Below are 16,004 nucleotides of genomic sequence, written 5' to 3'. Positions count from 1 at the left end.
GTATTGGTTCCTGACTTCCCTGAAAAGTAGCATATCGCAGGGACTATTCGATGCTAGTGCAGTCCGCCACAGGATGTTTTCGTGCTGGTCGAGGGCAGTCAGGTCTGGAGTGAACCAAGGGCTATATCTGTTCTTAGTTCTACATTTTTTGAAAGGGGCATGCTTATTTAAGATGGTGAGGAAATTACTTTTAAAAGAACAACCAGGCATCCTCTACTGATGGGATGAGGTCAATATCCTTCCAGGATAGTTGGGCCAGGTCGATTAGAAAGGCCTGCTCGCAGAAGTGTTTTAGGGAGCGTTTGACAGTGATGAGGGGTGGCCGTTTGACCGCGGACCCATAACGGATTCAGGCAATGAGGCAGTGATCGCGGAGTTCCTGATTGAAAATCAGAGGTGTATTTGGAGGGCAAGTTGGTCAGGATAATATCTATGAGGGTGCCCATGTTTACGGATTTAGAGTTGTACCTGGTGGGTTCCTTGATAATTTGTGTGAGATTGAGGGCATCTACCTTAGATTGTAGGACTGCTAGGGTGTTAAGCATATCCCAGTTTAGGTCACCTAACAGAACAAACTCTGAAGATAGATGGGGGGCAATCAATTCACATATGGTGTCCAGGGCACAGCTGGGAGCTGAGGGGGGTCTACAACAGGCGACAACAGTGAGAGACTTATTTATGGAGAGATTAATTTGTAAGATTATAAACTCAAAGTGTTTGGGCATAGAACTGGAAAGTATGACAGAACTTTGCAGGCTAACTCCTCCCCCTTTGGCAGTTCTATGTCGATGGAAAATGTTATAGTTGGGGATGGACATTTTTGGTGGCCTTCTTAATTCAGGATTCAGACACGTCAAGGACACCAAGGTTGGCGAAGTGTGCTAAAGCAGTGAGTAAAACAAACTTAGGGAGGAGGCTTCTGATGGTAACATGCATGAAACCAAGGCTTTTACGGTTACAGAAGTCAACAAATGAGAGCGCCTGGAGACACACAGGGCCTGGGTTAATCTCCACATCACCCGAGAAACAGAGGAGGAGTAGGATGAGGGTACAGCTAAAGGCTATCAAAACTGGTCGTCTAGTGTGTTGGGGACAGAGAATAAAAGGAGAAGATTTCTGGGCGTGGTAGGATAAATTCAGGGCATAATGTCCAGACAGGGGTATGGTAGGGTGCGGGTACAGTGGAGATAAACCTAGGTATTGAGTGACGATAAGAGAGGTTGCATCTCTGGACGCACTAGTTATGCTGGGTGAGGTCATCGCATGTGTGCGAGGTGGGACAAAATAGGTATGAGGCATGTTGAGTGGGACTAGGGGCTCCGCAGTGAACTAAAACAATGATAACTATCCTAAACAACAGTATACAAGGCATATTGACATTAAAGAGAGACATAAAGCAAGGTATAAAACAATCCCAGGTTCTGATTGGGAGAAGAGCTAGCTAAGAAAACAGGTAAGACAACAACAGGTAAAATGGTGATGAATGGGCAGAGAGGGTCATTTAACTGTACACAAGGCCTGAGTCGAGGCTGGGGCGGACAGAAACAAAATGGAGTATCGTGATTAATGAACAGTCCAGCAGACATTAGCTATGTAGCCAAGTGATCATAGGGTCCAGTGAACAGCAATAGATTAAACAAGGAAGCCGCTAGGTAGTCGTTACTACGCTAGCAAGCAGGAGACACGGCATTCCAAAAAAGTTAGCAGGCCGGGGCTAGGCCGGTTGAGGGCACAGCGGATGGAATTACGTTGGCAGATCAGTCGTGACGGAACAGCAGGGCTCCGTGTGGACAAAGGGTCCAGGCCAGTTGGAAAAAGAGGTATTGTAGCTGGAGTAATTTAGTTCGCTAGCCGGGAGATGCACCTGGCTCACGGCTAACTGGTGCTAGCTTTGGGACAAGGGCGTTAGCCACAATAGCCACTCGGTAGCAGCGATGATCCGATGCAGAGTTCCAGTGCTTATTGCAAGAACCTGGTGGTGTAGAGGATTCTAGTCGTGTTATTGAAGAGCCCGGGAGGCATCAGCTGTGTAGCCGAGCAGGCCACTGAGCAGGCCGGGAGATGGGCCTGGCTCAAGGCTGGCATCGGGGCTGGGACACTTGGTAGCAGCTAGCTAGCTGCGATGATCTGGAGTAAATGGTTCAGGGCTTACGGCAGGAATCCGGTGTTGTCGTGGAGAAAAACAGCCCGATATGCTCAGGGTTGATAACGCGCTGTGAAGACTGGCAAGTATTATCCAGGGTAAAAGCGGCTGTTGTCTGTGCTAAAGGCCGCTAGCAGTGATTGACAATGACTAAATAGCTAGTAGCCAATTAGCTGGTTAGTTGCTGATGGCTATCTTCTGATGGAGGTTCAGGCTAAGGTCTAAAAATAAGGTCTAAAAATAGCAGATCCGTATCACATTGGGTGAGGCGGGTTGCCGGAAGGTATATTTAATCAAGAAAAATGGAAAAAGAGATCGAGAATATAAGAAAAATAACAAGAAATGTACACGGGAGAATGACAAACAACATCTGCACTGCTACGCCATCTTGGAACAAATGGATTGGGGTCAGGGATATAGGATTGAGTTCAGGGCTTTGTGATGGCCACTCCAATACCTTGACCTTATTGTCCTTAAGCCATTTTGATCGGAACTTTGGAAGTATGCTTGGGGTCATTGTCCATTTGGAAGACCCATTTGAGACAAATCATTAACTTCCTGACTTATGTCTTGAGATGTTGCTTCAATATATCCACATATTTCCCTACCTCACGATGCCATCTATTTTGTGAAATGCACCAGTCCCTCCTGCAACAAAGCACCCCCACAACATTATGCTGCCATCACCGTTCTTCACGGTTGGGATGGTGTTCTTCGGTTTGCAAGCCTCCCCCTTTTCACTCCAAACATAATGGTCATTATGGCCAAACAGTTCTATTTTTCTTTCATCAAACCAGAGGACATTTCTCCAAGAAGTACGATCTTTGTCCCCATGTTCAGTTGCAAACCATAGTCTGGCTTTTTTTTATGGCGGTTTGGAGCAGTGGATTCTTCTTTGCTGGGCGGCCTTTCAGGTTATGACGATATAGGACTTGTTTTACTGTGTATATACATACTTTTGTACCGGTTTCCTCCAACATCTTCACAAGGTCCTTTGCTGTTGTTCTGGGATTGATTTACAGGAGACAGAACGCGTCTCCTTTCTGAGCGGTATGACAGCTGCATGGTCCCATGGTGTTTACACTTGCGTACTATTGTTTGTACAGATGAATGTTGTACCTTCAGGCGTTTGGAAATTGCTCCCAAGGATGAACCAGACTTGTTGTCTACAATTTTTTTCTGAGGTCTTGGCTGATTTATTTGGATTTTCCCATGATGTCAAGCAGAGGCACTTAGTTTGAAGGTAGGCCTTGAAATACATCCACAGATACACCTCCAGTCAACTTAGTGTATGTAAACTTCTGACCCACTGGAATTGTGATGCAGTGAATTATAAGTGAAATCTGTCAACTGTAAACAATTGAAGTCTGTAAACAATTGTTGGAAAAATTACTAACCGACTTGCCAAAACTATAGTATGTTAACAAGAAATTTGTGGAGTGGTTGAAAAACGAGTTTTAATGACTCCAACCTAAGTGTATGTAAACTTCCGACTTCAATTGTATTCTGGTCAAGGCTCATCCTATTTAACTACTGCTGTACACACATTTTCTATTCATATACTGTCCATACACACCATCATATACAGTGGCTTCAGAAAGTATTCAGACTCCTTGACTTTTTCCACATTTTGTTACGTTACCGGCTTATTCTAAAATGGATTTAAATAAAAAATAACTCAATCTACATACAATACCCCATAATGACGAAGCAAAAACAGGTTTTTAGAAATGTTTCCAAATTGAAATATAAAAACCAGAAATACCTTATTTACATAAGAATTCAGACCCTTTGCTATGAGACTTGACATTGAGCTCAGGTGCATCCTGTTTTCATTGATCATCTTTGAGATGTTTCTAGAACTTTATTGGACGTGATTTGAAAAAGGCACACACCTGTCTATATAAGGTCCCACAGTTGACAGTGCATGTCAGAGCAAAAACCAAGCCATGAGGTTGAAGGAATTGTTCGTCGAGCTCCGAAACAGGATTGTGTCGAGGCACAGATCTGGGGAAGGGTAGCAAAAAATGTCAGCAGCATTGAAAGTCCCCAAGAACAAAGTGGTCTTCATCATTCTTAAATGGAAGAAGTTTGGAACCGTCGAAACTCTTCCTAAAGCTGGCTGCCATGCCAAACTGAGCAATCGGAGGAAAAGGGCCTTGGTCAGGGAGGTGACCAAGAACCCAATGGTCACTCAGAGAACTCTTGAGTTCCTCTGTGGAGATGTGAGAACCTTCCAGAAGGACAACCATCTCCGCAGCACTCCACCAATCAAGCCTTTATGGTAGAGTGGCCAGACGGAAGCAACTCTTCAGTAAAAGGCACATGACAGCCCGCTTGGAGTTTGCCAAAAGGCACCTAGAGGCTATGAGAAACAAGATTCTCTGGTCTGATGAAACCAAGACAGAACTCTTTGCCCTGAATGCCAAGCATTCTCTTTGGCCTGAATGCCAAGTCTGAAGGAAATCTTGCATCATCCCTATGGTGAAGCATGGTGGTGGCAGCATCATGCTGTGGGGATGTTTTTCAGCGGCAGGGACTGGGAGACTATTCAGGATCGAGGCAAAGGTGAACGGAGCAAAGTACAGAGAGATCTTTGATGAAAACCTGCTGCAGAGCTCTCAAGACCTCAGACTGGGGCGAAGGTTCACCTTCCAACAAGACAATGACCCTAAGCTCACAGCCAAGACAATGTAGGAGTGGCTTCGGGACAAGTCTCTGAATGTCCTTGAGTGGCCCGGCCAGAGTCCGGAGCTGATCGAAAATCTCTGGTGAGACCTGAAAATAGCTGTGCAGCAATGCTCCCCATTCAACCTGACAGAGCTTGAGAGTATCTGCAGAGAAGAATGTGAGAAACTCCCCATATACGGGTGTGCCAAGCTTGTAGCGTCCAGGCTGTAATCGCTGCCAAAGGTGCTTCAACAAAGTACTGAGAAAAGGGTCTGAACACTTGTTTTTTTATTTGTAATGAGCAAAGAAAGAAAAATGTTGCTTTGTGGGAAAATACATTTTAGAATAAGGCTGTAACCTAACAAAATGTGACAAAGTCAAGGGGTCTGAATACTTTCCGAAGGCACCGTACATATCTATTTCTATATTCCAGATATATTCTGGATGCAACCAATACAACATTTTACTTACACAGCCAAGTCAAAGGGTTGCAAAATGTGACTAAATGGTTGCAGTATGGAGCCCTGTAAATGAAAAATCCAGACAAAATATTTTTTATTACGGTTTATGCGCAATCCTCTCACCTCATTTGCAGTGTTGTTAGTTCCCACGATGCGAATAAAAGAGGCAGGCTGCTTGTCGAATTTGAGCGTCTGCCACGATCTGTTGAAGAAAAACAAAACTGTTAAAAGATCTCAGATGGACAGTATTATAAAAAGATCATCTGAAAAGAGTATGGGAAAGGGAGACATGAAGACAGACTGGGAGTCTTACCGACATGGCACCTTGGTGCGGTCCACCACCTTTGTCCACTGCTGCTGATTGGTGGAGATCTCAATGTAGTAACTGTAGGATCGCTCATCACAATCCCACAGTAGCAGTCTGTCCAGATAGAAATAGAAAATAACTAAATCATTAGCATATTTTTTTTAAATCAAATGTGCAGACGGATACAAAACCTACAAGACTCAACATTAGTGAACACACACACATCCCTACCTTAAGGAGCCAATAGTGTAGGGTTGAGCCAGTTGAATGACAATGGCCCCAGAGCCCAGCTGGTGACAGGTGTAGCCCGAGTCCCAGTCGTAGTTGTGCGTGTCCCCGTTGAGCAGAGCGTTTCTGCTCCGACTAACACCCTCGATGACACTGGAACAGGCCGCGATGGTAGCCACATTCTCATTTGGGACTGCAGATATGAAGGATGAATAAAAGCAGAGGCAAAAACCAGTAGGAGAGAGAGAGAGGATTGGGAATAAAGAAGAGGATTGGAGAGAGGAGTAAGATATGTTTATGTTGATCCGACCTGGCATCTTAAGAATCATATGTAACACTAGTATAACGATTGATATTCCTGCCTTACCGAGAATACCCTTTTCCAGAGTGAAGGAGCGGTGTGTGAACATGCACTCAAAAGCCACCAGATGGAAGACCTTGTTGACAGTGTTATGCGTCCCCACAATGCGCACATACCTGGGACACAAGGGAACAAATAAAAATCACACCCACTGTTGTAGAACCAAAAGTCAAAATTGGTGCCAACCATACGAAGCCACAGGTAGAGATGCAAAGGGTGAGGCTTTACCTAGCCACACGTGGTGTAAAGAAGAGGTTCTGCCAAGAGCGACACAGGTACTTGGAATGGTCCACAACCCGCACCCAATCCAGCTCATCCATGGACACTTCAATATAGTAGGAGTAAGACCTACACCAAAACAGATAGACCATACAAAACCCAGATACCAAAGCATAGCTGATGAGTATCTCGATTATCAGCATGATCGTAACATTACTGCAATGTATACAGTACCAGTCAAAAGTTCAGACACACCTACTCATTCAAGGGTATTTTCTATATTTTTACAATTTTCTACATTGTAGAATAATAGTGAAGAAATCAAAACTATGAAATAACACATATGGAATCATGTTTAACACTTTTTTTGGTTACAACAAATCAAAATATATTTTATATTTGAGATCCTTCAAAGTAGCCACCGCTTGCCTTGACAGCTTTGCGCACACTTGGCTTTCTCTCATCCAGCTTCACCTGGAATGCATTTCCAACAGTCTTGGAGGAGTTCCCACATATGATGAGCAATTGTTGGCTGCTTTTCCTTCACTCTGCGGTCCAACTCATCCCAAACCATCTCAATTGGGTTGAGGTCAGGTGATTATGTAGGCCAGGTCACATGAGGCAACGCTTCATCACTCTCCTTAGTCAAATAGCCCTTATACAGCCTGGAGGTGTGTTGGGTCATTGTCCTGTCGAAAAACAAATTATAGTCCCACTAAGTGCAATCCAGATGGGATGGCATATCGCTGCAGAATGCTCTGGTGGTCATGCCTTGAATTCTAAATAAAACATTGACCGTGTCACCAGCAAAACACCCCAACACCATCACATCTCCTCCTCCATGCTTCACGGTGGGAACTATACATGCAGAGGTCATCCGTTCACCTACTCTGTGGTTGGAACCAAAAATCTCAAATTTGGACTCAGACCAAAGATTTCTACCTGTCTAATGTCCACTTCTTCTTATTGGTGTCCTTTAGTAGTGGTTTCTTGCAGCAATTCGACCATACGGTTAAATAGTTAACACACACTCACGCAGCGGTCTAAGGCACTGCATCTCAGTTCAAGAGGCATCACTACAGTCCCTGGTTCGAATCAGGCTGTATCACTTCCGGTCGTGATTGGGAGTCCCATAGGGCGGCACATAATTGGCCCAGCGTCGTCCAGGGTAGGCCATCATTGTAAATAAGAATTTGTTCTTAACTGACTTGCCTAGATAAATAAAAAAGGTCATACACACCAAAAAGTTACTTTGTTGGCATTTACGTATGTCCCCATTACCAGTAAAAGATCATCAAAACCTATTTCACTTACTTGCTGTGCTGTTTCGTTGTTCATTTGTTCAGTCGTTTCAGTCTCAACCAGGATTTCATCATACATGTCAAGCAGTGAAGTTTCAGCTCTGTCAGTCCATGGCCTCTCTTCCTCGGTGCGCACTGTTACTTGTCTGTTTCCATCTTGTCCAGCTGTTCATGTAACACTTCACGTAAACCCTGTTTTCAGGTCTGCATCGAAATCCTCGTTGACCCACTGTGCTTTCAGACTCTGCATGATCATGGGGCTGACATCATTGGTCCAAATGTCAGTCGTGAAGCAAATAGCAGTGACACTCATAGCAAGTAGCTCAAAGACGTACGTTTCAACAACACTAACTCCGGTAGGGTAACATCTGAAAAAGTGTGCACTTGGGGCTCGACCAGTCGGCGAAAGCCAACATCATCCACGACAGAGATTGATTGTCAAGGGCAAATAATGATATTATTATCTTGGCGTTAATGGATTCCGACCTTTGAGTCGTCTTGCTGAAATTCTTACTCTTTAAAATGACTGCTTAACTTTTTTTTTTGTTCTGTGTAGCGCTGAATTTTCCGTCGCGTCATTACGTCATCTACTTACATTATATAGGTATGCACGTCAGCTTTGACATTGGTTTTGCACATCGCCGTTAAACTAGACAGACATTGGGCCAATGTCTATGTTGGCATTTTTAGCACATATCGGCCGATTCCAATATGCTCATCGACATATCGTGCATCCCTACAGTGAAGCATTTATTTGGGCTGCAATTTCTGAGGCTGATAACTAATGATCTTATCCTCTGCAGCAGAGGGAACTATGGGTCTTCCTTTCCTGTGGCAGTCCTCATGAGATCTAGTTTAAAATCAAACTTTGACACGTGCCGAATACAACAAGTGTAGACCTTAGCGTGAAATGCTTACTTACAAGCCCTTAACCAACAGTGCAGTTCAAGAAGAATTAAGAAAATATTTACCAAATAAACTAAGGTAAAAAATACAAAACAAAATAACAATAACGAGGCTATATCCAGGGGGTACTGGTACCAAGTCAGTGTGCGGGGGTACAGGTTAGTTGAGGTAGTTTGTACATGTAGGTAGGGGTGAAGTGACTATGCATAGATAACAGCGAGTAGCAGCAGTGAAAACAAATGGGGGGTGAAAATGTAAATAGCCCGGTGGTCATTTGATTAATTGTTCAGGAGTCTTATGGCTCCGGTACTGCTTGCCGTGCGGTAGCAGAGAAAACAGTTTATGACTTGGGTGACTGGACTGATAATTTTACGGGCTTTCCTCTGACACCGCCAATTATATAGGTCCCGAAGGGCAGGAAGCTTTGTGAATGTTGACCTGTTTAAAGGTCTTGCTCACATCGGCTACCAAGAGCGTTACAACAGTCATCCAGAACAGCTGGTGCTCACGTGCATGTTTCAGTGTTGCTTGAAGCGTGCACAAAAGGCATTTAGCTCGTCTGGTAGGCTTGTGTCACTGGGCAATTCGTGTCTGGGTTTCCCTTTGTAGTCCATAATAGTTTTCAAGCCCTGCCACATTCGACGAGCGTCAGAGCCATTGTAGTAGGATTCAATCATAATCCTGTATTGATGCTTTGCTTGTCTGATGGTTCGTCTGAGGGCATAGCAGGATTTCTTATAAGCATCCAGATTAGTGTCACACTCCTTGAAAGCGGCAGCTCTAGCCTTTAGCTCAGTGCGGAAGTTGCCTGTAATCCATGGCTTCTGGTTGGGGTATGTACGTACGGTCACTGTGGGGATGATGTCGTCAATGCACTTATTGATGAAGCAGATGACTGAGGTGGTATACTCCTCAATTCCATTGGATGAATCCCAGAACATATTCCAGTCTGCACTAGCAAAACAGTCCTGTAGCGTAACAGTGTCATCTGACCACTTCCGTATTGAGCAAGTGCTTTAGTGGAGGATCAGGAGGATAGAATTATGGTCAGATTTGCCAAATGGAGGGCAGAGGAGAGCTTTGTATGCATTTCTGTGTGTGGAGAAAAGGTGGTCTAGAATTATTTTCCCCTCTGGTTGCACCTGTGACATGCTGGTAAAAATGTGGTAAAACTGATTTAAGTTTGCCTGCATTAAAGTCCCCAGCCACTAGAATCACCGCTTCTGGATAAGCATTTTCTTGTTTGCTTATGGCCTTATAGAGTTGGTTGAGTGCAGTCTTAGTGCCAGCATCAGTTTGTAGTGGTAAATAGATGGCTAAGAATAATATAGATTAGAACTCTTGGTAGATAGTGTGGTCTACAGCTTATCATAAGGTACTCTACCTCAGGCGAGCAATACCTCGAGACTCCTTTAATATTAGACATTGCGCACCAGTTGTTTTTGACAAATAGACAATCCCCACCCCTTGTCTTACCAGACGTAGCTTCTCTCTCCTGCAGGTGCATGGAAAATCCCGCCAGCTCTATATTATCCATGTCATCGTTCAGCCACGACTCGGCGAAACATAAGATATTATAGTTTTTAATGTCCCGTTGGTAGGATAATCTTAATCATAGGTCATCAATTTTATTTTCCAATGATTGCACGTTAGACAGTAGGATGGATGGTTGTGAGAGTTTACATGTTTTGCCTATGGATTCTCAGAAGGCAGCCCGATCTGTGCCCCCTTTTCCTCCGCCTTTTCTTCACGCAGATGACAGGGATTTGGGCCTGTTCCCGGGAAAGCAGTATATCCTTCTCGTCGGACTTGTTAAAGGAAAAAGCTTCTTCCATTTCGCGGTGAGTAGTCGCTGTTCTGATGTCCAGAAGTTATTTTTGGTCATAAGAGATGGTAGCAGCAACATTATGTACAAAATAAGTTAAAAAGTAAGCTAAAAACAATGAAAAAAGTTAAAATAGCAGTTGGTTAGGAGCATTTAAAACATCAACCATCCTCTTCGGTGCCATCTTAGCGCTTGATGGTTTTTGCGATTGCACTTGAAGAAACTTTCAATGTTCTTGAAATATTGTGTATTGACTGACCTTCATGTCTTAAAGTAATAATGGACTCATTTCTCTTTGCTTATTTGAGCTGTTCTTGCCATAATATAGACTTGGTCTTTTACCAAATAGGGCTCTTCTGTATACCACCCCTACCTGTCACAGCACAATTGAAAACACATTGAGGAAAGACATTGCACAAATTAACTTAAGGCACACATGTTAATTGAAATGCATTCCAGGTGATGAAGCTGGTTGACAGAATGCCTAGAGTGTGCAAAGCTGTCATCAAGGCAAAGGATAGCTACTTTGAAGAATCTCAAATATATTTTGATTTGTTTAACACTTTTTTGGTTACTACACGATTCCATATGTGTTATTTCATAGGTTTGATGTCTTCACTATTATTATACAATGTAGAAAATAAAGAAAAACCCTAGAATGAGTAGGTGTGTCCATACTTGACATGTACTGTATATAAAAACATTGCTCATCAGTTGAGCAAAACCTTCAGAGAGGAATTAATGCGTGTTTGATAGCCTACAACGCAGTTAGACTTAGCAGAATCACTGATTGGCATATCACCTTGCATCCCAAATAATTACTCATTATGTGATCAAAATTAGAGATCCTGCCTTGCTTAAACTGATACCTTAAAACATGCTGGATGTCTCACTCACCGGCTGTCCCGGTCCCAGAGCAGGATACGGATGTGGTTGATGATAGAGGCCTGGCCCAGTTTGATCTGAAGGCCAGCGCGGCCGTCCTCCTCTATGGGGTGTCTGGAGAAGCCGTGGTCCAGGTCGTAGTTCTGGGTGTCTCCGTCCAGCAGAGCTGATTTCAGCTCTCCCTTCACCACCTGGGCCCCGTACTTCATGGTGGCAATGTTCTCCTCTGGGACTGTAAGACACAAAGGCATCACATTGAATACATAATATTAAATACATATCGCTCACACACACGGAATACAAAGAGACACATACAGAATTCACACGCAAACAGAATACACAGACTCCCATTGACAATTTAAGCTATTAGTTGCCGACTACTAGAACAGGACCGGAAGCGACAGACTCACTGAGCATGCCGCGGTAGTTGAGGTCCATGTCACGACTCTCTGAGCGGGTCTTGATGGCATCCAGCAGGTCGTCTGGGTTGAGCAGTCCCGAGGGACGCACCACGTTTAGCATCTCCGTCAGGCTCATGAGCGGCAGCCGCACAGCTGCCATCACATCCTGCGTGGCACTTCCCTCGCCGTTCTGCCGGCTCCAATGACACAGCGCCTGGAAGATCTCCTTCTCGCTCGCTGCAAATGAGTCCCTCCGTAACACGGTCAGCAGAGCAGTCTGCACAGAGAGAGAGAGGAGAAAAAGATATTCAGTTAATACTACTTCTATCAAATTGGATTCAGTCATATTTACTGGATCTGGGTCTTGTTCATTAGGGCACACAATGAAAATCGTTTGAAAACATTTAGCAATTTTTTAAATATTTTTAAATGCATTTCTTATTAGTCCAGGTAGTTCCCTTCCTGTTTTGGTCCATGTTCTTCCATGTTTGTTGCCTAATGAACAAGACCCTGCCAACTCTCACTCACCTTGGACAATGTGAGGAAGCCGTCTGAGGCCAGGACCTCCGGGGCGCGACGGTCCATGAAGGCGCAGCACGCTGCACTGAGCGCACTCAGACAGTACAGGCTGGCCACGTCAAACACCAAACACACATTGTGTGTATGCAGGATGGTGCGCAGGAACTCTGAGGTAGAGTCCTCTAGTGGCTGGAGGCCATAGCGGTGGGCCAGACCCAGGAAGTCCAGCAGCACCTCCTCGCGGGCTGAGCTGAGGCTAGCCCGGCCTGTGTAAAGGTAGTTGAGGAGCATGGAAAAGGCCTCGGCTCGCGTCTCCTCCAGGGTCACCTCCGCCTGCGGCTGGGACTCCTTCATCCCGCCATACAGCAGAGCTCTGGGAAAAAGGATTACACATCTCATAAACTGTTACCAAGTCCTAGCTACTCCTTTTAGTGTGCTCATATGGAGTATGCTAAGATTCTGAAATACAAATGTTCACAATTTATTCAAGATTAGAAATATGAATATCTAAAATGTCTACAAATAAGCTAAATCAAAAATTGGTAGTTGAGATATTTATAATGTTGAATAAATTAATGTCAACATTTGTATTTTAGAATCTAGAGGTCAGATTATGATTTTTCAACACTGATACCGATTATTGGAGGACCAAAAAAAGTAGATACCGATTAAATCGGATGATTTTTATATATTTGTAATAATGACAATTACAACAATACGGAATGAACACGTATTTTTACTTAATATAATACAAATAAATGTAGTCTCAAATAATGAAACATGTTCAATTTGGTTTAAATAATGGAAAAACAGTGTTGGAGAAGAAAGTAAGAGTGCAATATGTGCCATGTAAAAAAGCTAACGATTAAGTTCCTTGCTCAGAACATGAGAACATATGAAAGCTGGTGGTTCCTTTTAACAGGAGTCTTCAATATTCCCAGTTAAGAGGTTTTAGGTTGTAGTTATTATATGACTATTTCTCTCTATACCATATGTATTTCATATACATTTGACTATTGGGATGTTCTTATACGCACTACAGTATTGCCAGCCTAATCTCGAGAGTTGATGGGCTTGAAGTCATAAACAGCGCTGTGCTTCAAGCATTGCGAAGAAATGCTGGCAAACGCAAGAAAGTGCTGTTTGAATGAATGCTTACGAGTCTGCTGCTGCCTACCACCACTCAGTCAGACTGATCTATCAAATCATAGACTTAATTATAATATAATAAACACAGAAATACGAGCCTTAGGTCATTAATATGTTCAAATCCGGAAACAAAACGTTTATTCTTTCAGTGAAATACGGAACTGTTCCGTATTTTATTGAACGGGTGGCATCCATAAGTCTAAATATTGCTGTTACATTGCAAATAAATATTGCTGTTACATTGTCATAATTATGTAAATTTCTGGCAAATTAATTACGGTCTTTGTTAGGTAGAAATGGTCTTCACATAGTTCGCAACGACCCAGGCGGCCCAAACTGATGCATGTACCCTGACTCTGCTTGCACAGAACGCAAGAGAAGTAACACAATTTCCCTAGATAATATTGCCTTTTAACATTAATTTAACTAAATTAACTAAATATGCAGGTTTTAAAAAAATATACTTGTGTATTGATTTTAAGAAAGGCATTGATGTTTATGGTTAGGTATATTGGTGCAACGACAGTGCTTTTTCGCAAATGTGCTTGGTAAATCATCACCCGTTTGTCGAAGTAGGCTGTGATTCGATGATAAATTAACAGGCACCGCATTGATTATTTGCAACGCAGGACAAGCTAGTTAAACTAGTAATATCATCAACCATGTGTAGTTAACTAGTGATTATGTTAAGATTGTTTTTTAAAAGAGAAGTTTAATGCTAGCTAGCAACTTACCTTGGTTCCTTACTGCACTCGTGTAACAGGTGGTCACGCAGTCTCCTCGTGGAGTGCAATGTAATCGGCCATAATCGGCATCCAAAAATGCAGATTACCGATTGTTATGAAAACTTGAAATCGGCCCTAATTAATCGGCCATGCCGATTAATCGGTCGACCTCTAATCTAGACATACTCCATATGTTAAAGCACCCAATAAAGAGTAGATTGACATCAAGATGTTGTCTGTATCATATATGGTTCACCGATCACAAGGTCTTACAGGAGGAATCCTAAAAAGGACGTAAAATGGCCACTTTCATCATGATTTTCTCAAAAATGGTTTGTGATACAAATGTAAAAAGCATGTCAAACAATCCTTCCTCCCAATGCAGTCCCTATGTGAGAATTGCCAGAACAATCTGAGATACCAAAAAGATTTTACAACCACCCAAAACAGCTGTACCTGAAGTAGTGACAGCGTGCTGCCAAGATGACCCTATGGGCCGGAAATCGTTTCTCCTCCACAATGAAGGTGACATCACTGTACTCTTCACCTGGAACCAAAGCACCCAGCTGCTCGGAGAGTAGATGTATGTGGTCAATCTCTGACACGGAGGCCAGTGGACGCAAAGGATGGCTGTTGCTACTCATTGTGGTTAGACTTGGGGCGTCTCAATAACATCTGACAGAAGAGAAGACAAGCTGGTTAATTGGTGTCATTGAACCTAGCAGTGCACACACTGTCTCAAGTATCTAGCTACAGTAGCTAACTTTTGATAACTGTAGACCTTTAACAGCCCTGTTCAATGAAGGTCCTGGAGGGCGGAAACACTTCTGGTTTTCATCATCTACTTCTAATATTGGACTAGTTCATCATAAGTGCAATCAACTAAAAGGCAGGTAGAAACAAAAACCAGAAGTGTTTCGGCCCTGGCCCCGGGACCGGAATTGAACAGCCCCGCTGTAGACGGAGCTAGCGGATAACAGTTAGATAGCTACTGTGTAATGTGGGTAACAATGACATTATGTGTTTGTTATAATAGGTAGACAGGAATCATCGAACTAGCTAATAAATCATGAATGTGAAAATATTCAGCGTAGCTAGCAATATCAGCCACTGAGGCAAAGATCCGTATAACTAAACCACGCCACACCACAGCCTGTCATTTCAAATGGGAACAAATTAGTAATAGTGGGCAGAACAGGCAAGGTGGGCCCAGCCATGCACGGGCTAGCGAGATCTTATTGGCGCGTTCGAGATACTATTTGCATATTTCCTTTAAGGGCCGCCTACTCTGCGAAGGGCGTGTGTGCAATAACTTAATTCGCCTTTGCAATCTTGCTTAACGATGCAATAATTTTTTACTTTGGCAAATGGTCAAGTCTACAAAACGCAGTCCACTCTGTTCGTAACAAATTCTAGTTTTGGGAACAGAAAAATGTATTGAGATCAAATGTTTCATCGATGAGAAAATTAGCAGAATGTCGGGCAAAATCCATCTCGTTCCATCTTCTTCCACTACCTGCCACTGTGCTTCCCCTCACTACCATAACGCTAAGCGGTTGCTTCACATTTGTACATCCGGTGAAATATCTGTCTCATTGTTCTATCTGTCCTACTGATCTGTGATGCGGTCAACTGATACAGCAGCTTGGGTTTCACCCGTGTGACATACCTGCACAATAAGCATATCCACGTCGTTCACCCTTCCACAAAGCCTCTTCCTTGACGTTATTTTCCCCTTTATTCAATCAAATGATCGTATTGAACATTTCGTCATGAATAATTGCTATCAGTACTAAAAAAACGCTACCATCGCAAACACCACTAAGTAGGGTAACAACCCGGATGTTGTTAGGGTGGGGAGAACGGCACTGTTCCATGAAACAATAGCGCCCCTTGTGTATGGA

The 16,004-nt window shown here is 43.4% G+C and overlaps 1 protein-coding gene across 3 annotated transcripts in view; it reads right to left on the bottom strand.

The window, feature by feature from the left end:
* The window catches only part of LOC109900904 (BTB/POZ domain-containing protein 9-like), a 26,258-nt gene extending 10,299 nt beyond the window's left edge, over window positions 1-15,959 (bottom strand). The window contains exons 1-10 of one of the 3 annotated variants that reach the window (XM_020496793.2): window positions 15,770-15,959; window positions 14,557-14,775; window positions 12,236-12,599; window positions 11,717-11,984; window positions 11,319-11,538; window positions 6,399-6,518; window positions 6,177-6,286; window positions 5,813-6,002; window positions 5,588-5,695; window positions 5,398-5,476 (exon numbers count right to left, since the gene is read on the bottom strand). In XM_020496793.2, the coding sequence (XP_020352382.1) occupies window positions 5,398-5,476; window positions 5,588-5,695; window positions 5,813-6,002; window positions 6,177-6,286; window positions 6,399-6,518; window positions 11,319-11,538; window positions 11,717-11,984; window positions 12,236-12,599; window positions 14,557-14,744 (1,647 nt within the window). In that variant the 5' untranslated portion in view covers window positions 14,745-14,775; window positions 15,770-15,959. Of the gene's footprint in view, window positions 1-5,397; window positions 5,477-5,587; window positions 5,696-5,812; window positions 6,003-6,176; window positions 6,287-6,398; window positions 6,519-11,318; window positions 11,539-11,716; window positions 11,985-12,235; window positions 12,600-14,109; window positions 14,776-15,769 lie in introns of those variants that run through there. The other 2 variants (XM_031837401.1, XM_020496794.2) reach the window with 2 other exon arrangements.
* Between the last annotated feature and the right edge of the window lie 45 nt (window positions 15,960-16,004).

This window comes from Oncorhynchus kisutch, linkage group LG12 (assembly GCF_002021735.2).
Source record: "Oncorhynchus kisutch isolate 150728-3 linkage group LG12, Okis_V2, whole genome shotgun sequence".
Classification (NCBI taxonomy): Eukaryota; Metazoa; Chordata; class Actinopteri; order Salmoniformes; family Salmonidae; genus Oncorhynchus; species Oncorhynchus kisutch.
Note: the sequence above shows the minus strand (reverse complement) of the source record. Positions and strands in the feature narration are given on the sequence as shown.